General features: G+C 31.2%; 1 protein-coding gene across 1 annotated transcript; it reads right to left on the reverse strand.

Annotated features, from left to right (window-relative positions):
- Nucleotides 1-4,352: 4,352 nt before the first annotated feature.
- Nucleotides 4,353-24,626, reverse strand: LOC134697419 (protein YIPF6-like). The gene is made up of 7 exons (XM_063559685.1): nt 24,528-24,626; nt 15,509-15,610; nt 14,258-14,336; nt 11,911-11,953; nt 11,133-11,264; nt 9,191-9,348; nt 4,353-6,424 (listed from the first exon to the last, which is right to left on the reverse strand). The coding sequence occupies exons 1-7, from the start codon at nt 24,555-24,557 to the stop codon at nt 6,312-6,314; spliced, it is 657 nt and encodes a 218-aa protein (XP_063415755.1). The 5' UTR covers nt 24,558-24,626; the 3' UTR covers nt 4,353-6,311.
- Between the last annotated feature and the right edge of the window lie 1,631 nt (nt 24,627-26,257).

Below are 26,257 nucleotides of genomic sequence, written 5' to 3' on the forward strand. Positions count from 1 at the left end.
AACCAGCAAATTTTCATATGGACTTGTGAACTATGAAAATAAGGTCTGATGAATCCTGCCTTGCAGACAATGCCTTCAAAGCAATCATTCAATACATCAAACTAAGTTGACTTGAAGCTTTGTTGTGTCTAAGAAAATGACTGTCAGGAAAACTTAAATTTACTACTCAACTACGAAATGAAGTCAATATTCGAAGTACAAAAAATCTATACTGCAAGACAAACCTGTGCATCTTGTGATCATTCTAATCACAGAATATGGTCGAATCACTGATCAATGACATGAGGTCAAGGTCAGCTTGTTTAACCAACATGCATACCTTGCAAGGACCCATATATAGCTATAAAAAATATCTATTGCTCATTACAGTGATCTGACAGCGTCGGCATTAACTTCTTAAAAGCTTAGTATCTTTAGAAGGGGGGAGACCTGAATGCTTCATACTATGTATATAGATGCCTAATGTTATAAAGTTTCCATCCGTCACATGGCCACCTTTCATGGTTCAGTGAATACTTGAAAAAAAAGTTAAGATTTTTTTGTGTTGTCAATTTCTCTCTTATTACAAGTAATACGATAACTTTAGTTGGTATATATGTGTACCTTGCAAGTCCTCATGCCCGTCAGGCAGTTTTCACTGGACCTCAACCTCATTTCATGGATGGGCGAACAAGGTTAATTTTGGGTGGTCAGTTCCATATCTCAGATACTATAAGCAAAAGGTCTAGTATATTTGTTGAATGGAATGATAGTAAGGTGTACATGTCCAACTGGTAGGTGTCATCTGACCTTGACCTCAATTTCCTTGTTCAGTGGTCTAAGTTAAGTGTTTGTATTTTGTTCTTTTTTTCTTATACTATATGCAATAGGTCAATTATATTTGGTGCATGGAAATATTTTATGATATCTATGCAAGTCTCTCAGGTTTTATTTGACCTTGACCTAATTTCATGGTTCATTGTGTTTTGGTCTAATTTTTAAAACTAAAGGCATTAGGTCCACTTTATTTGTTGTATGGAAGGATTGCCTGCCTTGCATGGTTTATCTGACCTTGACCTTACTAGCATGGTTCATTGGTCAATGTTTAGTTTTATGTTACATGTAAGTCTGTTTATAAACTTTGAGCAATAGTTAAACTATATTAAGTGTATTGAATGATTGTTAGGTGTTCATGTATTTCTTGTTTTGTTTATATGATCATTACCTCATTTTCTTGGAACATGTTGAGTTTATGTAATATATATATAGTTATTGTAAATTTCAAAATCAAACATCAATGGTTAAAAGAATGAAATAAATCACTGGACCATAAAATTGTGGTACAGGACTATGACTATGTAGCAGACAGAAGTTAATACCTGTTGAGGTGTGGAACATCCAGATCTATACTGAGGTGTAAAACTTGATACAAATAGGTAAGGTTGGATTAACATTCAAATGTCTCATTTCAGCAAATATTTTGAAGGTGAGACAATAAATTAAGATGTGTAGGTATACTTAATGAAACTGAAAACACAAACAAATATGGATAACAACCCATTTTTTTTTTTACAATAAACAGACCTCAGAGAATCACTTGAGTGTAAAAAAGGAGGTCAAAGTCAGAAGAATATATATGTTCAGAAACAAACGGGTAATCTCAAATCCATTTTCTGAGATTGATGGTCCTGCACATGTGTAGGTTTTGGTGTCTTTAAATAAGATTTTAATATGTATTTCACAAAATAAAGACTATGTTAGGAAAGTTTTGAAGAATTTTGCCTCTAAAATTCCATACATGAGGGACTACAATTAATATTTAAATGGAAAGAAATAGACAAAACAGCAAACAAGTTTTAATAGGTAAAATTATAATAACCTGGAAACTCTATTTTATTTATCTGCATCTGGTAGTCTTGATACACTAATTTTGCTCTGATGCATCTTTAAAGAAATCATTGATCAAATAGAGGCAATACCCTCACATGGATAAAACCTAGGTTTTATTGTTTAAACAAGAAGATGCCCCACTCGCACTATCACTTTTCCATGTTCATAAAATACCTTGACCTGAAACTCACACTTTCATTTTAATGTTCAGTGGACCGTGAAGTTGGGGTCAAAAGTCTAATTTTGCTTTAAAATTAGAAAGATCATATCATAAGCAACAAGTGTACTAAGTTTTAAGTTGATTGGACTTCAGCTTCATCAAAAACTACCTTGACCAAAAACTTTAACCTGAAACTCACACTTTCATTTTCTATGTTCAGTGGACTGAAATTTGGGCCAAAAGTCTAATTTGGCTCAAAAATTAGAAAGATCATATCATAAGCAACAAGTGTACTAAGTTTCAAGTTGATTGGACTTCAGCTTCATCAAAAACTACCTTGACCAAAAACTTTAACCTGAAGTGGGGCGAATGGATGCATGAACGGATGGACAAACGGACAGACAAACGCAGGTACAGACCAGAAAACATAATGCCCCTCTACTATCGTAGGTGATCGTAGGTGGGGCATAAAACAAAAAAATATTTGTGAATGCCATTTTATTGCATTTAATGTAATGTTTATAAATAAAATTTGTCAATATGCATATCATTCTGATATACATGTATGTACAAAATATACAACTAATTCATATAAAATAACAGATCAAGCAGTCTTGTGGAATTCTTAAGTTTTAAAACAAATAACAATATAATATACAATAACACTTCTATCATGCTAAGTCAGGCTCTGACCATCGTGCATGATTTTTATAATTGATCTTAAAGACGACGACATCATAGCATTATGTTTTTGAGGTCGTAGAAAAAGACATTATAGTAAAATTATCACTTCCTATCATTAACTCGAGTGATCAGTCAATATTGCACCAAAGAAAAACCAAGAATAGTGGATACAAATTATTCACCGTAAAAAAATACAATTGTCAATTTTTTTATAAAATGTCATGAAAGGTTCAGTGACTCCCTTCATCTTTCATGCCTGCTCTTACAATTTTATGAATAAAAAAATAACAATTCCTATAACTTGTAACCCAATATCCATCCAAAATAAAACTGAAATATTCAGATTTAAAAAGAAAATTAGAAATACTGACATTTGTTTTTTTCTCTCGACATTTATAAAGACTTCAATGAAAATTATCCTTTATTTCCTTTCGACTATAATTCTTAAGTATTACATTCACATGAGCCATCAGCTAACAAGTTTAAACTATTTATAAAAATCAATTCTACCAACTCAATACATGTAATGAAAAAAAAAATTCCTATTATTTTTAACTAAATCCTACATAAAATATTAAACTTCTAATCCAATTTTAAATAAACATTTGATTATTTTATAAAAACTTTTTTTTTGCAAGCTTTTAACTCGTACTTTATTAATTTATGCAGTTTTTTTTTAAATCACACACTTGTATCTTCCTCATATGGGGGAACTAAATTAAGCATCCATGGAAGAGATTTTCAGTCTATAAATAACCAGTTTGGTACTAGGATGTGTGATACAAAATATAATGAATAAAAGTCTCTCAGTTTTGTGCATTAATAGAAAATTTACATATATCTTAAGATTTTTTTTCTATTAAGGATGTACACCTCTGAGGAGCCAAAAATTTCTAGAATTAAACTTTTTTTCTAACCCTGTTTTTTGGGTTCATATGACTGTAAAAAAATAATTGGTGAAGAAAAAATCATATGGTAGTGCACTTCCTTCTTTGCTACGGCCCTTTGAAAGTACCCAATTTTGATGATTTTCTCATTTTTCATCAGTTTTTACCTATTTTGGGGCTATAATCATGAAAAAAATCACATTTCCACAATTAAACTTTTTGTCATACTTTCAATAAAGATAAAAGGGACCAATCTGAATAAATTTGAATTACAAAAACTATAGGTAGGTGTTAATATAAGAAAGTTTTATCATATTTTGATGCTTTTTTGTGCCAAATTTACCATGTTGTCAATTTAGTAAATTTGTGATTTTTCTCCGTTTTAAGTACAAATTGCATATTTTTTCAACTTCTTTGTTATAAATGTTTGAAAACATACATATCTAAGAAATTTGAAAAGAAAAAAGGGATGTGGGATGTACATGTTTCTGGTAAAATAATTTTTTGTATCCCTCACCCATTTTCTCGAAATTTTGGCTAAAAATACTGACTTGATTGGTAATAAAATTTGAAAAATTGATTACTCAAAAACTACTCATTGGAAATACCCAATTTTTTCACATAGTTGAGTTTGATTATAACATTTTTTTAATTCATTCATATTTTTCACTTGTACCACATGTTTTAGAAATAATTCCAGAACGAGATTTCAACGAGACTGAACAAGACTGAAATGTCAGAAGAATACATCCTTAAATGATATAAATGAGGATTATTTTGTGTAGTTTGGAATGGGACTGTCTATGTTATTATTTGAAAAAAAAACTCTTATGATTTTGTAGATATAGCACTTCTACAATGTTGGAAGTTTTCTGATTCCTTCCATACAAACTATGATCGATAATAACAAAGAAGTTAAAAGTAAAAGTCAACTAGAAAAGAACTTGACACATCAGACTGTTATTAGGTTAAACGTTGCTAGGTAAATCAAAGTAAAATATAAATAATGTTCATATATATACATTTATCAGGTTAATCAAGAGCAAAAAATTGGAAAAACTAAAGATGTAAAAATACTTTCAACCCTTTACTACCATGAGGGTCTTTAAACAGTAGCTGAAATTTCTAATGGAAAATTTTGATGGAAAATTTTAAATTTATTATGGCTAAGTGTAACAAAAAAATGTACATTCATGCTTGATCCTCAGCTTTTACATATTATAACATAAGGACCTGTATGTTCCCTTATTAACTAGCAAATTCAAATTATCAGTTATATTCTATTTATTACCTCATCCCTATATGAATTTTATTGACCCATGATAAATTATGTATATAGTTATCAAATTTTGTATTCAATTATTTCCTGCATTTTGTTGAGAATTATATACATTTTCATTCCATCTTTTTCAAGATTCATAAAAAAAATCTGTTTTTTCTCAAGTCACTGGTATAAGGGAGATAATTTGAATTTCATAAAAGATTTACCAATTTTTTTTAAATTTTGGTCGATATAAAAATTCATACTGTTAGGCAAAAAAGCTTGATTTAGGTGACTTTATTTTACATTAACCAATCAAACATTTTGAATCAACTAGAATTGACACTTTGCAAGAAAGTCAGTTAGCATACAAATGTTTTATGTTGTTAATATTATAATCACACTATTATATAAAACGTGCTAAATTACTATTGAAAAAATCTAATTTCTGACATGTTATAATGCAAATTTAAAAACAGTTATAATACTGTGATGTTTATAAGATAGTAGATGGTTACAGATAAGAAATTTAATAATAAACAAAACCAGAATTATTGCTGACATAAGTTTTCAATTTTTAAAATATTGTAAATATTCTTACAAGTAAGATTTATTTGACTTCAATAGAATATAAGAAAGACAAATGAATTGCTTCACAAAAATCTGAACAGTTTACAAAGCTACAGCTATCTACCAAAACTTATACTGTGTAGAGAAAAATTATCATAACCATATACTTGTTCTGCAACAAATCATGATTACTTACATTATGCATGCACCAGTATCAAGCAAATTAAAAGTTTGTACACAGAAATTATAGATGGATCATCAAATTAAAGAAGATTTTTTTTTTCCAAGGCATTTTATATACTTTATAAGAATTAATATTCCTTCAACCGGTATGTTTTTTTTACCAAATTAAATAAAATATGTCCTTATACTGTAAAACAGTTTTCAAGGTCAGTAGAATACATAATTTACTTATGCCAAGATTAAGAAATACTCATTTATATTTTTTCTAATGCATTTAATAAAAAACATTTTGGATTTTCCATTAAAATGAATGTTGGAGGGTAGAAAGGGACGTCAAAAATACTCTTTAACCACCATATCAAATACTTAATTTTAGTAAATTTGCATACATGCCTCCATAAATGACCTATTACTAATATCAAATAATATTTATAACATCCTTTCGTACTGAACCTCATTCATTTTAATGAAATAGATCTAATTTAAAAGTAACAGAAGAAGCATCAATGTCATTAACTTCACAATTATACTCATTTCAAATATCTCCAAAATAAGCACTTTCACATACACACAAATTATTTGAAAGTTTCCCCACATATATACAATAATCTCTAACAACATGTTTTTTTTTATATATCTCCATCTTATGGCAGTATGAAAATCACAAATATTTGTTAAGAAAGAATTAAATGTTTTCTTATGTATGTGAAATAATTAACCAACTTATTACAAAATAAAACAGAAAAATTGGATATACTGCTAAAGCTTTTCTTTTAGAAGGCTGTGATTCTGCTAAAAATGCTGTAGATGCTGAAAAAGAAAAAGAAGTAAAATCTTACTGAAAGTGAAATTTACATACATGAGTATTGAATTGATATGCGGTTGGTCTATTTTTTTTACATATTAAATACACAGCTGTGAAAGAGGTAATCTGCTCACAGTTACTACTTCCGGTACTCTCCAATTTCAAATTGACACATACATAAATATTTTATAGACCACTTTCACTTTTTCTTACTGAATTTAGTAACTCCAACACTATGAATATATGTTTTTAACTAGTAAATAATGTACAAATGATTTGAGTATGGATTCCCATTGGCTTAATCTCTAGTTTTTGCCAAGAGCCATTTCAAAAATAAATAACAGAATATATTCAGAACAGTATGTATATTCTAGAATGTTATAATCGATATTGTGAAATTACTTAGTTTCTCTGTCATTTTAACTTGGGTGTAATGCAGATGCCTTTCCTAGGAAGTGACATACTTCTTTAACTTTAGCAAAGGTAAATTAAGCTTGTGCTTGTGAAGACATTTCTATGGTGTTCAGAACTTTGTGGTCATTCTTTTTTTTTTTATGTTGACTTGAAAATCACCTGTATTTCTTTTAAGTTCTTGATTTTTTTAGGGGAATCCTTTTTCATGCACCAAAAATTATCCTATTTATGACATTGATCATAGAAACTTCAAACTATATATTGGTGGTTCTCCAATGACTATCTAGCTTTTTTCGACAATGAAAGCTAGCAGCCATGATAAAACTTAAAGGAGGAATGCAGAAACAGGTATTAAACATCAACAAATCAACCTACCAGGGGTATATGGTTATTGAACAAACATAATCATTATAATCAAAGAGCAGATTGCTCTGAGGGATACGATTGCTGTTGTTTCATTGACACGTGTATAAATGCATGTACATAATGTAGCTGGATAGAGTCTGAGATTACTCTGACGTCCAGCTTGTCTGGCAAAACAGCCGTTGGACGTCAGAGTAATCTGGGACTAAGCAGGATAATATTATTTTCAAACTAATTCAACTGCAAATGTAAAAGAAGTTACAAAATAGATAATCCCGGATAAAAGTGTATGAACAATGTAATTAGGCCTAGAATTAGGCCTATTGTGTTTTATTTTTGTACTATCAATTCCAAGTTTACTTTCCACAGCAGTCACTGAGACTCAGAGTGAGAGAAGGTATTTCACTTCGTATCTTATCACCTATTTTCCTGTACGTTAATTCAAGGAGGAACCCCATTCCTAACTCTTTAAATATTTAATTTCCTTTTGGTCAGTGATCATGACTCCTTTCCGTACACATTTATCTGATTAAAGTGCGATGGTTTTTAATATAATACAACGTTTATTGACAGAACGTTGTTAAACAGAATCACAGATACTTTCGTAAGGGAGACAACTCGAAACGATGATATGGAAGACTCCATTTTGCCTGAAGGGGTGTTCTACTATGCAGACTACAGTAATTTTCATTTAAATGATGCATATGATTTAAAATTAAACAACATTCTAATATGACATCCTTATTACGCTTTGTAAACAAAGCCGTGTTCTAATGGGCATAAAAAATATGTTTGACACATGTGCACGAACTTACTGTATATATTAACGTTATTTCCATCGTTATCCTTTAAAATGTATACATTTATAAAGAAGCTAGCATAAACTATTATTATGTATTTTTATAAAACAACATATATTTACCCTGCTCATAGTTTTTAAACTTATCAAATTTGATATGTAATGCACAGACTCCTCGGGGAGGAAACGGGAAACGCCAAACATTTTAACGGTATTTTCATACGCTTCGACCTATAAACATACTGTATTTGTCCTATTAGAATTGAAATAATTCCTTCGTGTCATGCTCTATGCTCATTTTAACATGGGTAGGCTCAGTGTAAAATATCAACAAATATAATGCCTACCCATGTTAAAATGAGCATAGAGCATGGCACGAAGGAATTATTTCTTAAACAATAACCCTCAATAGCAGACATGTATATAAAAGATCCCATGAGTTATAAATCGGTTAATTGAGTGGGGAATCCAGAGCAACCATTCAATCTAAAACCCCTTGAAGTCAAGAAACTATACACATGCGCATAATTCCAAAACAAACCTTGGAGCAAGAACGTATGAATAGATGTTTATTAAACGACCTAGATGGTTCTCTATTTCTTTATGGAATTAAGATCTCAAATATCAGTTTTATAACGGTAACATATAAAAAAAACTCGGTTTCAGTTTTTTTTATATGACAGAAATAGATTTATCGGAATTCAGAGAACTCTCGCATTTTATCAAAACTGGGAATTCCCTCTGACGTGTTTCTAAATTTATAAAAACACTAAATATAAATGCTGCTTAATTCTGATTTTCCGTGTTGTTAAAAACACGCATATAAGTCAAGGGAATTATCAAACATGAAGATTATGAAAAGAACATTATAGGAAAGTTGTTTAAGTTCAATCCCTTTGTTTGTTTTTATTTTTTAAAGCAAGACAATCCTAAGCATTTGAGATGTTCCTTAATGATTAGAATAAATTTAGAATTGAGGGCAATGCTCTGAGCCACCGGTATAAGTCTACAGATTGCTTGAAAGCAATCGTATCCAAAAAATTCTGTTTAACAAATGCAATGTTTTTGGTATAAACAGACATATTAGTTTCTGTGTCATTTGGTCCCTTGTGGAGAGTTGTCTCATTGGCAATCATATCACATCTTTTTTATATCTACTTTTTAATAACACAAGTATGTATTAATCTATACTTACCAAAAGTTGACCATGCAAATGCTACAACCACAACAATAAATCTAATGACAAACAGTGGTGTCGTCTGCTGAGCAATTAATATAAGACGACATATAATCAAGGAAACTGTTAATGGACACACACAGTAACCCAGTACACAAATACTTTGGAAAAATGATCTGAAATAAACAATATTAATTCTGTAATTACAAGTAAATCAAATATTTCACTGTTTCTAAAGGTGTTAGACCTTTGTTCAGGGAGATAACTCTTTAAATTAGTTATGTGTTTGTAAAAGTCACATTTCATCAATGTATTTTAAGCATTTACCTGAAACAGATTGATAATAATCTATGTAACCTAGAAGCTTAAAATATATTTATGAAAATGGTTGACACAAACGTACTGATGATTTTAAGAGTTATTTCCCTTAACCTAGGTCTTCCTCCTTAAACAGTCAACCTGTAAATAACTATAATTTTGTATATTTCACAATTTAAGAAAACTAGTTTCTCTACCAGTGTTGACTAGCTTTCTGTTCTTAAAAGGACACCATATTTATTGTATGCAGAGTTATTATCAGTTTACCTCACATTCTATTTATGCCTCTACCAAGTCACGACCCTGTTAATTATGGTTGTCATATTTTTTTTATTTTTTTTTATTGCTATGTCATAAATTAGAATGTTGATGTTTTCTTCTTTTGAATTATCTCACATTCTGTCTATTTGGAACCCTTTAAGAGGGTTTGGATAGGGTTAAATGATTAAAGAATAATGCCCTTAGAAAATGAAGATTAGAGAATAACGGGCAAAAAAAATGAAGATTAGAGAAACTAGAGGCTCTAAAGAGCCTGTGTCGCTCACCTTGGTCTATGTGAATATTAAACAAAGGACGCAATTGGATTCATGACAAAATTGTGTTTTGGTGATGGTGATGTGTTTGTACATCTTACTTTACTGAACATTCTTGCTGCTTACAATTATCTTTATCTATAATGAACTTGGCCCAGTAGTTTCAGAGGAGAAGATTTTTTTGGAAAAGATTACTAAGATTTACGAAAAATGGTTAAAAATTGACTATAAAGGGCAATTACTCCTAAAGTGGGCAACGACCATTTCAGTCATGTTGACTTATTTGTAAATCTTACTTTGCAGACATTTATTGCTTTTTACAGTTTATCTCTATCTATAATAATATTCAAGATCATAACAAAAAAACAGCAAATTTCTTTAAAATTACAAATTCAGGGGCAGCAACCCAACAACAGGTTGTCCGATTCATCTGAAAATTTCAGGGCAGATAGATCTTGACCTGATTATCAATTTTACTTCATGTCAGATTTGCTCTAAATACTTTGGTTTTTGAATTATAAGCCAAAAACTGTGTTTTACCCCTATGTTCTATTTTTAGCCATGGTGGCCATCTTGGTTGGATGGCCGGGTCACCGGACACAATTTTTAAACTAGATACCCCAATGATGATTGTGGCCAAGTTTGATTTTATTTGGCCCAATAGTTTCAGAGGAGAAGATTTTTGTAAAAGTTAACGACGCTGGACGACGCCGGACGCCGAGTGATGAGAAAAGCTCACTTGGCCCTTCGGGCCAGGTGAGCTAAAAAGGGGCTAATTTTTTGAAGATTAAAGAAAAAGGTTTTTTATTTTGAAGATTACGGAAAAAAAGGGGTGAAAATTAAATGTTTCTAGAATCACAGACCCCCATCCAGACCCTCCTTTAAAGCTGAATTTACTTTATGGCCTTTGAAAATTGTTGAAGGCCAAACAGTTAATTGTAATTGGTTAGATCCATGTGGTTTGGACTTGGTCAGATAATAGTCTCATTTTATATTATTACACACATCTCTTTACTTTTTCAATTACTCATGATATCTTTGTGTCAAATATTGTATTGTTTGCTTTGACATAGTAATATTGAGCATATCTATGTTGTACATGTACTTACATATTACCCCCTAATAATTTTGTATTTAACGTGACAACCATAGCTCCAACCCAGTAAATAACAAAAACTTCGGCAAACTGTGGTCCACCGTCTGATACTTTGTCACTTTCACCATGTGATCCCTCCAACATCCTGTTCGGGAAGAAGAAAAAAGGATTTATGATACTGTCGATTTATTTTTGTGATAACTAATTTTAGTGGATCACAGAAAAATTACATTTTCATAGATATCTAATTTCATAATTTTGCCAAAGTTAAATAAGCCTATAGAAAATTTGTTATTGGATGAAAATTTTAATTTCATGGTTCGCCTGTATCAACAAAATCCACAAAAAACAGTTTATTTATCTAGTTACATCTAGGAAATAAACTTATGTGCATCAATAAAAGTTCTTAGTTACAAGGTTAAAATATAGTTTTCAGGGGTTTATGTTGACATTACATTCTGAACAATTATGCTTTGTGGACGAGAAAACAAATTAATATTCATATCTCATGATACATATTGGTCAAATAAATCTTTTGAAGATACATTATCAAGATTTGTATCTGTAAACTTTGAAAATAATTTTGTCAATGTACTTTCTTTTCATTCTTTTGGTTTTGAAAAAAATTTATCAAAAACTATCAAAATATTGTGTACATTAATAATGCAAGTCAAAACACTGAAATTGAAGAACAATAAAAAATCTTTGTCTAAAATCATTTAACTTCAATGACTTAAACAGCATAGCCTCAGTATAATTATCTCTTACTTTTGTCCTCCTGACATACTTACATTGCCATAAATACACATAAAACAAGAGGTCCCCACAGATCCCCTGAAATAAAAAAGTTTTGTTATAATCACATAAACAAAATGTTTGACATCATATATTCAACTATTATACTTTAAATACCTTATATTGTCCTAATGGAAACATAAGGGAATATCAAATGTTGCTGTATATCATAATTGTTTTTCACTCATTCTTTTGTACATACTGTAAATTCAGAAATTATTGCGTGCATTTAATATTGCGATTTTTTCATTTTAGACTTAAATGCGATTTTAATTTTTACGATTTTGAAAAAAATCCTGTTTAATTCATATTAAATATTTTAAAATGCGAGTTTTAATTATTGCGTTTGCAACTCTGTCACATTTTTCGCAATAATAAAAACCTCGCATTAATTTCTGAACTTACAGTATACAAGGCAGTTAATGTTTCGTTTGATTTTTTTTTTACATTTTGTCTATTTGGGGCCTTATATAGCCGACTATGCCGTAATGAGTTTGGGTTTCCATTGTTGAAAGCTGCAGGATGACCTACCGTAGATACTCGCCTATTAGTCGATCCGACCATAAGTCGGATGCCCTTTTCAGCTCCAAATTCTGAGGATTTAGTCTTGACCCTCGTATAAGTCGGACAAAATTGGGACATTTTTTTTGGCAGCTGACAGTTACTGAACGCCGGTAAAACCAATGCAAATACAGGAATTATATTTATTTTCTGCATGAATGTTTGTTTGATTTGAATTTAGTTGATGTTGATTTTGATAATTTATATAGCTGTTAATAATAAAAAATGTATTTATTCCTGTTGTTTTGTTCAATGTTTGATTACAGATTAGCCATGTGTTGTTTACGTAATGCTTCAATGATTTTGTAGGGTATTACTCACAACCTATTGTTTGAGAAAAGCGAACATAAACCAATACAAACCTTAATTTTTTTAAATGTCAATCAATATTTTTCCCAGCACACATAATTTGGTCTCTTGTGGAAAGTTATCCAATTGGCAATTATACCACATTTATTTACTTTTCTGTGTAAGGGCTTTTTTCTAAACTCATCATTTTTGTATGTTCGTCTATTTAACTTTTGTTATTCCTGATTTCAATTTCAACTGAAGTGGTAGCATCTGTCAAGAACCATGAAACTTTTCGTTGTGTAATTTAGTTGTTTCTTGATGGTTTTTTTTGTCCTTTGAATAAAGAACTGTGAGTTTATTATAGTCTCTTTTGAATTTGTTCATTACTTCGATAGTCTCAGAACTATGAAGAGCTTGAAGGGTTGGGATCCTGTTAACATGTTTAATCCCTCCACATTATTCATGTATGTGCCTGTCCCAAGTCAGGAGCCTGTAATTCAGTGGTTGTCATTTGTTTATGTTACATATTTGTTTTTCATTCATTTTTTTACATAAATAAGGTCGTCAGTTTTCTCGCTTGAATTGTTTTTCATTGTCTTATTGGGGCCTTTTATAGCTGACTATATGCGGTATAGGATTTGCTCATTGTTGAAGGCCGTACGGTGACCTATAATTGTTAATGTTTGTGTCATTTTGGTCTTTTGTGGATAGTTGTCTCATTGGCAATCATCCCACATCTTCTTTTTTATATTGACATATTGTAAAGACTTGTCTAATATATAGTAAAATGTTTTTTGGTTTTGATGTGTTGCTTGGTTGCTGTCACATTGATTTACACCCACATCTCCTATTATTCATATTGGTTTGCAAGGCTTGTGAGCCAGGATTATTCATGGACTACTAATAAATACTCTTGAGAGATTTTTAATCGTTTAGCTTTCTCAAATATTATAAAGTTATATCAAAAGCTCATCAATCAACTCCACCTTAAAATGAAAACTTAAAACCCAAACCAATTTCAAAATAAGAAAGATCTGAGCACTAAAGTGATTTTTTCAGGTTTGTCTATTAAAGCTTAGCTTTAACAAATGGGAGAGGACTGTTATTAAGGTGGTACCCAACACTTTCACTAAAATTAATTTGGCTTGTTTTATTTTCATAAAATTTTGTCAAAGTATTTGCTTTGACCCTTTAACAAAAATATAAAAATTTTGAACAAACCGTTTTGTCAGAAAAATTACACTGTTTACAATGTATATATAGCAGTTTGACAAACACCAATTTTGATCATTGAGAAGCTTAATATTTCTTTTACATCACAACGTAATTAAAACGTTTATCTGACTTTACAGAGTTATCTCCCTGTAGTGTTAGATAACACCTTAAGTTTCATAAGGACCTGTTGGATTTCTTCCAATTTGCTTATTCCTTCTATTTTTTAACACTATAGACTCAACTATGTTTGCATTATAAAAATAAAATGATACTTACACTCTTTAAGTAATGTTTTACTCTGTTTTGGGTATAGCACATGCCAAAATTTTATTCCAACTGCTTTCAGATCTCGTAACTGAAATACACAAATTATAAAAGTTACATGCATGTATATATATCTAATACAAATTCAAGTTATCAAACAATGTAAATTTTAATTTATTTAAAATGCGTTTGAACTATAGGCCATAATAAATCAGAAATTTCTGACAGTTAAAATCAATTTCTTAAACATTTTCACCACAGATGTGTGAATAAGTAAATTTGCTTGTAAAAAAATAATGTAGTATGTAAACCTTCCAATTATAACTGCCTGATGAGGTCAATATATGAGTGTTTATCAACCCAATTAAAATATTATGACTGAAAATAGTCCATCTTATTTGTGATTTTATTTTCTAAAATTTCCATTAATTTTATATAAAATATTAAAACAATTGTTGTATGCTAGCTTTTTTTTATCACATAGTGTGTTTTTTGCTATATGTGTTGTTGGGTAATATGGGGACGAAGTCCCCTATTACAGTAGAAAATTCAAAAAAAAAATCAGGAAAATTTCTCAAACTTTTCATCTGTTCATTGTACTAATGAACTCAAAATCGTTCAAAATTTTTTTGTCGCATTTTTGAATTTTTTTCACAGGTTAAGGCTGCTTCATATTACAATTATAAACAACTCATTATTACTTGTACAAAATGTTAGCACTGACAAGGATGTGCACAACATGTTAACAATCAAAAGACAGTGCTGAGACAAATCTAACAACATCTTTTCATCACTCAGTAATTACAGTTTTTACAACTCTAATTCACATGTATACATACAGTAAAATTTATTATACAGTCCTAAATGTTCTTCATTGGGAAAATGATAACTTTGTGACTTTGTTTACCCCTACATTTGGTACATGTTCATTTATGATGGCGGATACATTTAAGGACCTTTATTGGGACCGAAGGATCGGTTGTTTTTAAGCTCTGAATTTACAGATTGACCCTTTTGTGATCTGGGAATTTTTTTTTCGAATGTCAGGACCTCTGGATTTTGTGTTTTTCAGCCCGAGATTTTCGGGATTTTGTGTTTTCAAGCCCGGGATTTAGGGATTTCGTGTTTTTAAGCCCAGGATTTAGGGATTTCGTGTTTTTAAGCCTAGGATTTAGGGATTTTGTGTTTTTAAGGCCGGGATTTCTGGATCAGGACCCCTCCTACCCTCCCCTATGTATATCAACATATCTATTCATGTCTTACAATAGTATCTTTGACTGGTTCATCAAGGGTATTAAATTCATCATCATCTGTTTTCAAGCCTGGAGCTGAAATGTCACCCTCTAAGGAGACATCATTCATCCCCTAAAAAAGAAATAAAAAACATTGTAATGAGATGAATCAACATCATACTCATGATACTTGTACATTCAAAATCAAAGACAAGAACAACCAACCATACCAACACCTCTTTCTGTGAATTATTAACTTTCCTGTTCATAAAATCTTTATCTTATGAGAATATGCATTTTTTTTCAACTTTCATATAAATGTATAGTCTGTACTACTCTGTAAATATAAAAATGGAGCCAGGTTTTTTTTTACATTTTATTGACTATTGATTGATATTTACAGAAAACAAATGCTATTAACATGATTAATGCTGTTTGATTATTTGTCTTATAATTATTGATTGTTTAATTACTGGCCAACACAGATATAAGTGTAACATACACACCATAAGAGAAAATGTCTGATGCCACAAGGCAAAAGTAATAGTCAAAAAATTATTTTTAATTTTAGTTCAATTATAAATATTTTGAAGTTTAGTACAATGTACATGTATAACGCCAGTTTCAGTGTCAAACTAGTACACAATTTTGTTTTGCTGTTTAGGGGCCAGCTAAAGAACTACTTGGAGTGCAGAATTTTCTCACTTAGTTGAAGACCCATTGGTTGCCCTCAGCTGCTTTCTGCTCTTTGGTCAGGTTGTTGTCTCTTTGACTCACAAATGTGACCTTCTGAATTATACTTAGTCAAGGGGTCACTTTTGTAAAAAATAAAATAGAAAAATGTAGATTTATTTACTTAAATATGGGAAATTCTGACATTATATTTGGAACAGCTTTTCTAAATGAAGAGTCCTGTTATTTTGAATAATAAAGAAGATATAAGGCCAAGAACATATCAAAATTCTTGGAGATGTGTTGACCATATAATACCAGATAGATCATAAGATGTATAGTTCTTTGGGAAAAATATCTTCAAATAATATGAATGTGTTCTCATTTGTACTTAAAAAGTGGTTTTTAATGTCCTAATATGGAACGCCATCACTGCCTTATAATAAGAAAATACTATGACATGATGCAAATGTTGCTTACATGATGTGAATTCTTCTTTACATGATGTGAATTCTTCATTACATGATGTGAATTCTTCTTAACATGATGTGAATTCTTCTTTACATGATGTGAATCTTTCTTTACATGATGTGAAAACTTCTGTACATGATGTGAAAACTTCATTACATGATGTGAAAACTCCATTACATGGTGTGGTTTCCTCTTTACATGATGTGAAAACTTCACTACGTGATGTAGTTGTTTCGTTACCTAATCTGAAAGTTTAATTACATGATGCGAAAATTTCTTTACGTTATGTTTAAAAATCTTTATGTCGTATTTCTATTACATTATGCCAAAATATATACATCGTAATGTAAAATGGGTATTACGAGGTAAGAAACACATATGACGTTATGTGAACTCTTCATTATGTCAAAACATCTTTATAAGAACACGGGACCTCTCGGACGTTATAATTATTATGCAGACTCCTTGGATTTTTTCCAAAGCTATAGGTACTAATTTTTATTTTCATAAAAATCTTCAATAGCTAATTTGGAGATCCAATTAATACCAATGCAAATGCAAGGTAAAAGTCCAAGTCAGCCTTTTCTCGCCATTTTTTAAAACTGAAACATCTCAAAAAGGAGCTCCATGACCTATCAATATTTTTTTTAGCTTATTTTGTTCCTTAGCTGATGCTCTTTCGACTTATAGTATCAATTTTAATTTCTGGATTTTTTAAATTTTCAACTAAGTACATCTTTAAATGCATTCAAAGGGAGCTGAATATAAAATTTCTGTAAATTATGAGTGATGCTATACATTTAGAGCTTATATAAGCATGGCCGTGACGGTGTCATATTTAAAATTTTCTTTTTAAGTATATCTCACTTTCAAATTAATTGATCTATTAATTTATTTAAACTTCAAAAAATGAATTAAAAAAAAATGGCTAAGAAGTGATACACAAATATAAAAAAGTGTGGACAGAGACCAGTATTGGTAGTACCCAGCATTCTGAAAGTATTGCATGACAATACATAGTCCCCTACCAGTTAAAATTCATTTTTTCAAACAGAAAATTTGAAATTGATGTGCAAATTGTAATGTTAAAAGTAGATACCAAATATCAAATCAATATAACGGTAGTAAGACAAGCATGACTAAAACATGACTGTGTAGAACATTGTGTAATTTTTCTAAGTCTAAGGATCACATGAATTTTCAAAATATCATCAAATCAAAACTAAATTTAAACTTGATCTGTAACTTTTAATGGTCAAACTATAAACCAAATTTCAAATCTAAATCTTTAAGTTAATGACAAAAAAATAGTGGAAAATTCTTGCATTATTTTTCTAAGTTCGAGGACCATAACTTTGCAAACACAACTCGCACTTGATCTGTAACTTGTCATAGTTTTACAAATAATCTTTATGTCAAATTTTAAGTCAAAATGTGGAAACCAATTATCTGAGTGAATTTACTAAGTCCAAGGGCCATAACTCTGCAAAAAATCCTCAAACCGTAACAAAATTAGAACTTGATCTGTAACTTTTCATGATTATAATAAATATCAAATCAATATCTTCAAGCATGGCCAACAGCAGTGTCATATCTCTTGCACGTAAAAGACATCCTTGTAGATTTCGAAAACGAGTAGGCTAATGCCGCTACAAGGCAGCACTCCCATTCGCAAAGTGGAAAGGGATTTATATAAGTTGCAAAACGTGTTACCGAATCCACTAAAGATTAATATGTTTAAAACTAAAAAATGCGGAAAGCTAATTTTCCGGACGGACATTCTGACCGACAGAAAAAATTGCAAACCTAAAGTCCCTTTCAACTTCGTTGGTAAGTGACTCGTAAACGTTTTGTATATAATACTGAGGTTTCCTATTATATAAACCTCATAATAGTGTAATAAATGTGCCTAGTTAATTCCCCTTACTTTTGGATAGATTAATTATTTGTAGATTAAATGTTTATTTTAAGTTTAATTTGATTTAAACTCCATAGTGAGATAAAAGTAAGGATTGTTAATTTAACTGTTTTAATATTTAAATTTTGATGTTTCTGTAATGTTTTATGAATATTAGTTTATTCAATTTGTATTCAGTACCTTTAATGTAAAAGTTATCCGGTTTAGTGACAATATAAAGATTTTAATTGTTTTTCAGTCGAAGTCGGCCTTGTACAGTCCTCCAAATACTCGCCGGACGGTATCAGTCCACTTGAGTTTAGAGTTATAGTCACCACTTCGGTGCAGTTCGCAAGAGTTAGTCACCTCTTCTTGGTGCAATTTTACTACATAAAACCAACGCGAAGCCAATTTTCTTTACTAAAGACTAACTCTTGGAACACTTTATTTTTCATTTTACATTTGAAATTACTCTATTTTTGAACTTCATTTAAGAAAGTTTTTTTACTCTCGTTTGTCTGCAATTATTGTACATTTGTGACTAAACATAGTTTCATTTGATTAATTGTCTGTTGTTCAGCCATAATCTGACATCAGGTGGTCGAATAGGGACAAAATACTGGCAACTACACGTCCCGGGAGGTGTCGTCACCGACCCCCTCCGTTACAATAACACTAACATAAAAATACACCACCAAGAACGTTTCTATAAAGTTTTGAACCCTTGAATGGCTTTAAATCCTATATATCATTAACAAGCCTATGGACTGTGCAACAACACGTTTAAAGTGAATATAGGGCACAGATTTTGGTTAAGGAGTTATGGAGCACAAGAATACGGAAAACGGCCAAACCTAATAATAAAAAAACACAACGCACGCTTCTATCAAGTTTTGAACCCTTTTAAAAATGGTCTCATTAAACAATTTACATAACGTATAATTATAAGGTGACGTTCACATCAGGTAATGCAGTTCTAGCATCACGTACTACAATATTCACATCATGTACAAGGGTTTTTATTTTAACATCACATAAGGAATGTTTCGCATCATGTAATGAAACAACCACATCACGTAAAGACGTTTTCACATCATGTAATGAAGTTTTCACATACTGTAATGAAGTTTTCACATCATGTAATGTAATGACGTTTTCACATCATGTAGTGAAGAGTTCGTATTATGTAATGAAGAATTCACATCATGTAATGAAGAGTTCGCATCATGTAAAGAAGAATTCACATCATGTAATTAAGAATTCACATCATGTAATGAAGAATTCACATCATGTAATGAAGAGTTCACATCATGTAATGAAGAATTCACATCATGTAATGAAGAATTCACATCATGTAATGAAAAGTTTACATCATGGAAAGAAGAGTCCACATCATGTAAAGAAGAATTCACATTATGTAACGAAGAATTCACATCATATAAAGGAGAATTCACATCATGTAAGCAACATTTGCATCATGTCATAGTAGTTTCTTCTTATAAGGCAGTGATGGCGTTCCATATCCTAACATTGAGGGGGGATCCCTAGGTGTTGTTCCCAACCTGATTAAGGTCCTTCTTTGTGTATAATTTTAAATTGGAAAAGTCAACAACTATTTAATATCCTTACACATGAAAATAATTCCTGGTCTTACAGCTACATGTTCATATTTTCTGCTGATATAATAACTAGAATCATGCAAATAAACATTAGAAAAAGGCATGTAAGCTCATCTTACAAATATGACACTTTTTCTAGACTACAAAACAGCACGCCCAAAATAGTCGTCGCAAAGAATTGTAACCATTGAAATTGTTGGCACGCACTAAAACCCCAATGGGCATTTTCAAAAGTTGGCAGGTATTGATTGAGGGTTCAATCCCGCTGGTACCATCCTAGTCCAAACAATTATAACCTCTCGAAAGGCTATTATATTATTTTCTTTGATGCCTTACATCAACATCATAACACCATTAAACACTGAACTAATATTTGCAATAAAACTTTGAGGGGATAGTTACTGCTTTATTAAAACATTTAGCTGATTTCTCCTCAAGATGCTTCATTTAAGGAGTATCTCAGTAAAATTTAATGGACCTGAATTTCCAGAAAATATACAAAAGTTCCAAAAATTTATTTATATCTCCTAAAAAGAAATTGGATAAACATTTGAAAAAAAATCAGAAGATAATCTCTCGCCCTGGATGGAATTAACTTATATTATTGAATATATATATATATATAGGGATTTATTGGAAATATTTAGCCCAAACAAACACATAAAAAGTGCTTAAATTTTAGCCTTCAATGAAAATTTTAAGGCTAAGTTGGGTCTCAACATAATTTATGACGTTGAGGAAAGGCGTCAAAGAAAAAAAAATAATAGCCTTTCAAGATCTCATATTTATTTGGACTAGTACCATCCATCAAGACTATATTTTGCATTAATAGGGTAAATATATCTTTGAATATAAAAGAAAGACTAGTTTAATTACTTGGCATGGTAGTGCGTGACCGAAAAGACAAAGGCCGAAACGTCTTCAAAACAGTATTATTAAATAATCAAAGAGCAGAATGCTCTGAGGGATACGATTGCCATAGTTTTCATTGACACATGTATAGCAGTTCTGCCAAATTTCCATTAAACAAATGCATGAGATTTGGCCAACATTGAAAAGATCAAAGAGGAAAACAATAGATCCAAGAATACTGCCGCAAAAAAGCATGAACATGCGTAAGTCTCAAGCATTTTTGGCCGGTAACCCTGGTACAGTTGGATAGTATTATTCTCTAAACTAATTCAACTGCACATGCAAAATGTAACAATCTGAATAGTCACTCAACTTAAAGAATAGCCAATCCTCGTTACAAGTGTATGAGCCATGTACTTATTGTGTTTTATCGAATTATAGTTATCCTGTACCATTGTAAACTCGTACCACTAAAAAAAACTTGTACCAATGCAAACTCGTACCATTGCTAACTCGTACCAACTTATTTAAATGCACTCAAATGGTGTTGAATGATGAATATACATCATATACGTTACTTTCACCCAATACCTCTTAAGTCTGTAAAATGTATATAATTTGAAAGTACAAAGACCAATTTGTAGCTAATGTTCCTTGTATATTGGATAGAAAATACTGTGGCAGATGTAGATAATTAAAGTATAAACAGTTTCACCTGAAGAAAATTTTTCATGAATAATTAAATCTTAGCAGTTAGTCAAAATGATTGCCAAAATTATTTTTACTGTCTATAAATAACAATGAAATGTAACTGATTCCTGTTAAGGGGGTCCCGCGCGGCATTTTCCCCGCAAAAAAAGCACATGGCTTTCAACAATTGTAAACATAGCATTCAATTTGTGATCATGGATTACAGCTTTAATTAACTTAAATTGGATATATATACAACATGTTCAATTTTAATAAGGTACAGTTAAAGCAATGTTTTAACTTTCCTCTGGATTAAGTTTTACAGTGGCGGATCCAGAACTTTTCCTAAGGGGGAGCCCGCTGACTGACCTAAGAGGGGGCCCGCTCCAGTCATGCTTCAATGATTCCCTTTATAATCAACCAAATTTTTTTAACTCCTGTGTAAAATTCAAGTAATTCAACTTTATTTCTATTAAGTTTACAAACAGAAACCCATAAAACATCATATTTTTTAATATATTTTTTTCTGAATGGTACGACTTCCCAGTAGTACAAGTTAACTTTGTTGGTTCCAATGCCTTGGTACGAGTTAACTTGCTTCCGTATCTTATCACCGTAATTCTAGGAGGAACCCTAAACTGGACCCCTTACTCTAATTATTGAAGTTCCTTTGGGTCAGAGGGAATGACTCCTTTCCGTACACACTCCTCTGTTTACATTGAGATCGTTCTTAATATAATACGACGTTTATCGGCATTAACGAGTTAATTCTTCTTGACGAATACTTCGAAAAGGGAGACAACTCGAAACGATAATATGGACGATTCCATTTCTGCTGAAGGGGTGTTATAGGTAATTTTTACGATGAAACATTTATTTTAATTTAAATTATGCATATGATTTAAAATTATGCAACAACAATAGCCCTCCATGTGCAGACAGACATAGAAAGAGTCCCATGAGTTTCAAATTAATCAATGAATCGGGGAATCACTCAATCTGATACCCCTTGAAATCAGGAAAACTACACGCATGTGGGGTCTCACTAATTAGCGACAAAAAGCGTCAAGAAGCGACAAGAAGAAAAAAAAATAGTGACAAAAAGCAACAAGAAGCTATTTAGCGACAAGAATACATTTTGTTATCACATACATCAAAATAATTTTTTAGGATTATATTGAAAGATGAAGAAAAAAAAATTTCGAGGAAGAGATTGTGTACTTTTTATTATCATATTCATAGATGAAGAAATTAAACATGTGTAAGAGCAAAGGAAATGTAAACCCTATAAAATGAAAATAAAAACAAAGATTTGTCACCTTCCTTTTGAATGATTTAATAAAACAAAAACATGAAATATTATTTCCTTCCTAACTGTACAATAAATTTTTCCTGATAGGACCAACATTAGCTGTGGCTTCACTCTAAGGTAATACACAATTAAGAGCATCAAATGAGATTAACTAGGTGCGTGTCCTTTGTTTTATTGCTGCAATAACATCCATTAACACCTTCATCAATTACACGCACTAGAATATACAATTATTGTACCGAATAGTGAACACCTGGTGAAAACTCAAGATTGTCATCAGTTTCCTTTAATCTTCAATCTATATGCATAAACATGATAAATATCCTTAAATGAGACAATACACAAAATAAAATGATGAAAAATATTCACATTTTAATTATGTTTTCCTCTTGTTTGATTTCAGTTCTTAATTTGTATTTCACAATTTGTGTATCCATTTTCTGGACAATTATATGCACAAATAATGCATTTTGCAAGTTAATTATATATTGTACAAAAATAGTTTTAAAAACAAATAAAAAGACAAAATATATTATTGTTCTAAAACACAAGTAAAAGTAATACCATAAAATGACAGGGTAAAGGTAATACTTCCTGTGATACCTTATAAAATATCATGTAAATAAATGTAGCAACTGAATTAGATTTACAAGTTTAATTTTTTTCCTTATCAAGATGAACTTTCCTGTCGTTGATATTGTTTTCTTTTGCATATTTTTTTAATATTTATTTCGAATAAGTAATATAAATAAAAAAATGTTTTCTTGTCGCTAAATAGTTTCTTGTTGCTAATATTATTCTTCTTGTCGCTTTTTGTCTCTACAATTCTTTTTGTCTCTAATTAGTGAGACCAAGCATGGGCATTAATACATAAACAAACCGCGACTTGCGATTTGGAACAAGAACGTTTATTAAATGATATGATGAATGGTTCTCCATTTCTTTATGAGAGTACAGTATCAAATATCAGTTTCATAACGGTAAAATATAGAAATACTCCACTTCAGTTCTTGTGACAGAAATAGAATTATCGATCGGCTTTCAGAGAACTCTCGCAAGTTATCAAAATTTGGGAATTCCCTCTGACGTGTTTCTAAATTTATAAAAACACTAAATATAAATACTGTTTAATTCTGATTTTCCGTATTGTTAAAAACACGCATCTAAGTCAAGGAAAATATCACACATGAAGATTATGAGTAAAACATTACAGGAAAGTTGTTTATGTTCAATTGTTTTGCTTGTTTTTACCTTTTAAAGCAAGACAATCATAAGAATCTGAGATGATGCTGAATGTTTAGAATAAAACGAATGACGTGAGGGAGTGTATCATAGGGTCAACGGTAAAAGTCTACAGATTGCTTGACAGCAATCGTATCCCAAAAAAATTATGACATGTTAGTATTGGACTTTTATGTTGAGAAAAGGCTTGCATTGTAGATTGAAATTATCGAAGTGAAAGTATTTACAACAACAAAAGAGGAGCATTGTCAATCCCTGTTTCGTATGACTAAGAAAAATGTAAAATTGCGTTAACCTCCTGTTCATGAAAATCCACGTCAGCCATGACAGCAAATTAGCCGTTCGATAAATGATGCATAATGATTTTTCATTGCCAGTGACACCACAGTCCAGAAAGGTACAGAAAGAATTTACCGGAACTTACGATGGGAGATAACCGATGCAAATATGGTGCGCAGCTGACTAAAGTTCTCGTCAATTTATTTCCCTGAGAAACAATTTCCCCGGGAAACAATGTAATTTTATTTTTTTTTAAATCCATACGCACAAAATAGTTCAACATACATCTATTTTCGCAGACACTGACTCTCTGTATATATACATACTGGTTACATTACGTAACACAAATCAGGCCTTGAAAGACAAGGTGCGGGTAGTTGTAACATAAAGAAATACAGGAACACCACAAAATAACTGTTGTTTTGCACATCGTCAGTGTGTCTACATAAGACTCATCAGTGACGCTCAGATCAAAATAGTTATAAAGCCGAACATTATATTTGTTAAAAACGCAACTCCGCGTTTGACACCTTCCATTGAAGTATACAATATTTATAGAACTTAAATAAATCGTAGGTAAGTTGATTTGTAATCACGCTTATCCTGTTAAACTATCTGTTTTATATACTTGAATGTTAAAAAGATGGAATGGTCTCGTGTGATACTTAAAAAAAGTTGAAGACAACCCATGCTTTGCAAATTTTAGAGGGGGGGGGGGGCACGCCCGCCACGCCCCCGCCTAAATCCGCCCCTGCCAAACATGAGGATAAAATGTTTGGAAAATTGTCCTGACGGATGGAATGACAAACTAGTGATCACTAGTGAATGCAAACTTGTTTGACATAAACAATGTTTCCCCTACTATATACTAGAATCATTAAGAAAATAATTAATCATTCTATGAAAAATGAATATGACCCCTTTTCTTAGAATTTAAACATTATTAAGATATTATCCGATATTGCTATATAGACAATTTTACAACAAGTGCTGGTGTCTTGGTTGTAGATTGGTTTGCATAGGAAAACAGAATCAAAATAAAATGTTCACATAATCTTCAGCTTCTGTTTTTAGGGCTGCAGCTTTATAACTGTAGCTTCATAAACACATATATGCAATATGAATTCCTTAGTGGGTTTTAGGAGATTGTTGTAGATTTTTCCAATTTGTAGGAGACCTTGCCATCACTACTCTGAGGTTCTTCGTGGATTAGGGACATATTGTTTTACCTCTGTCCGTCCATCCGCCAGTCAGTCACTTGATATTTGGTACGGAGAAACCAATAGGACGTATACAAATCTAATAAAATAGTTATTGTTTTCCCCCTGAAGATATTTGATTGATTACTATGAATGCAACACAAGTTTTCCCAGCAACCATTGACATAACATCGCTATATTTTTTATATGGAGTCAGCTTGTGTATTCCGGACTGAGTTCTGTCTCTATCCTTATTGTCTTCAGTTCAGTTTGTTGGGAAATATATGGGGGTAGTCTCAATGAATGGAACCTAAAAGATTTCTTGTTAAATATGGCGACTGTAAGTTGTTCGAATACGTTGTTAGGGGAGGATTTATGCGGTTTCAGCTTGAAACTTTAATTTCTCCCTTGTTTTACCACACAATAATTCGAGATATCTACATTGCACCCCTCTTTAGAAAAATATTTCAATAACTTTACCTCCAAAAACAACTTTGCGCCCCCCTAACTTGAAATCCTGGATCCGCCCCTGGTTTGAATATATTTA

The sequence above is a fragment of the Mytilus trossulus genome, chromosome 14, assembly GCF_036588685.1.
Source record: "Mytilus trossulus isolate FHL-02 chromosome 14, PNRI_Mtr1.1.1.hap1, whole genome shotgun sequence".
In the NCBI taxonomy this organism is placed as follows: domain Eukaryota; kingdom Metazoa; phylum Mollusca; class Bivalvia; order Mytilida; family Mytilidae; genus Mytilus; species Mytilus trossulus.

What these genes read in the sequence shown, in the direction of transcription:
- LOC134697419 (XM_063559685.1), bottom strand. Translation starts at nt 24,557, where the DNA reads ATGGCTGACGTGGATTTTCATGAACAGGAG. An exon ending in TAAAACATTACTTAAAGAGT is followed by an intron (nt 11,954 to 14,257) that starts GTAAGTATCATT and finishes TTTTTATTTCAG; the next exon opens with GGGATCTGTGGGGACCTCTT. An exon ending in AAATTATTAGGGGGTAATAT is followed by an intron (nt 9,349 to 11,132) that starts GTAAGTACATGT and finishes TGTTTATTTCAG; the next exon opens with ATCATTTTTCCAAAGTATTT.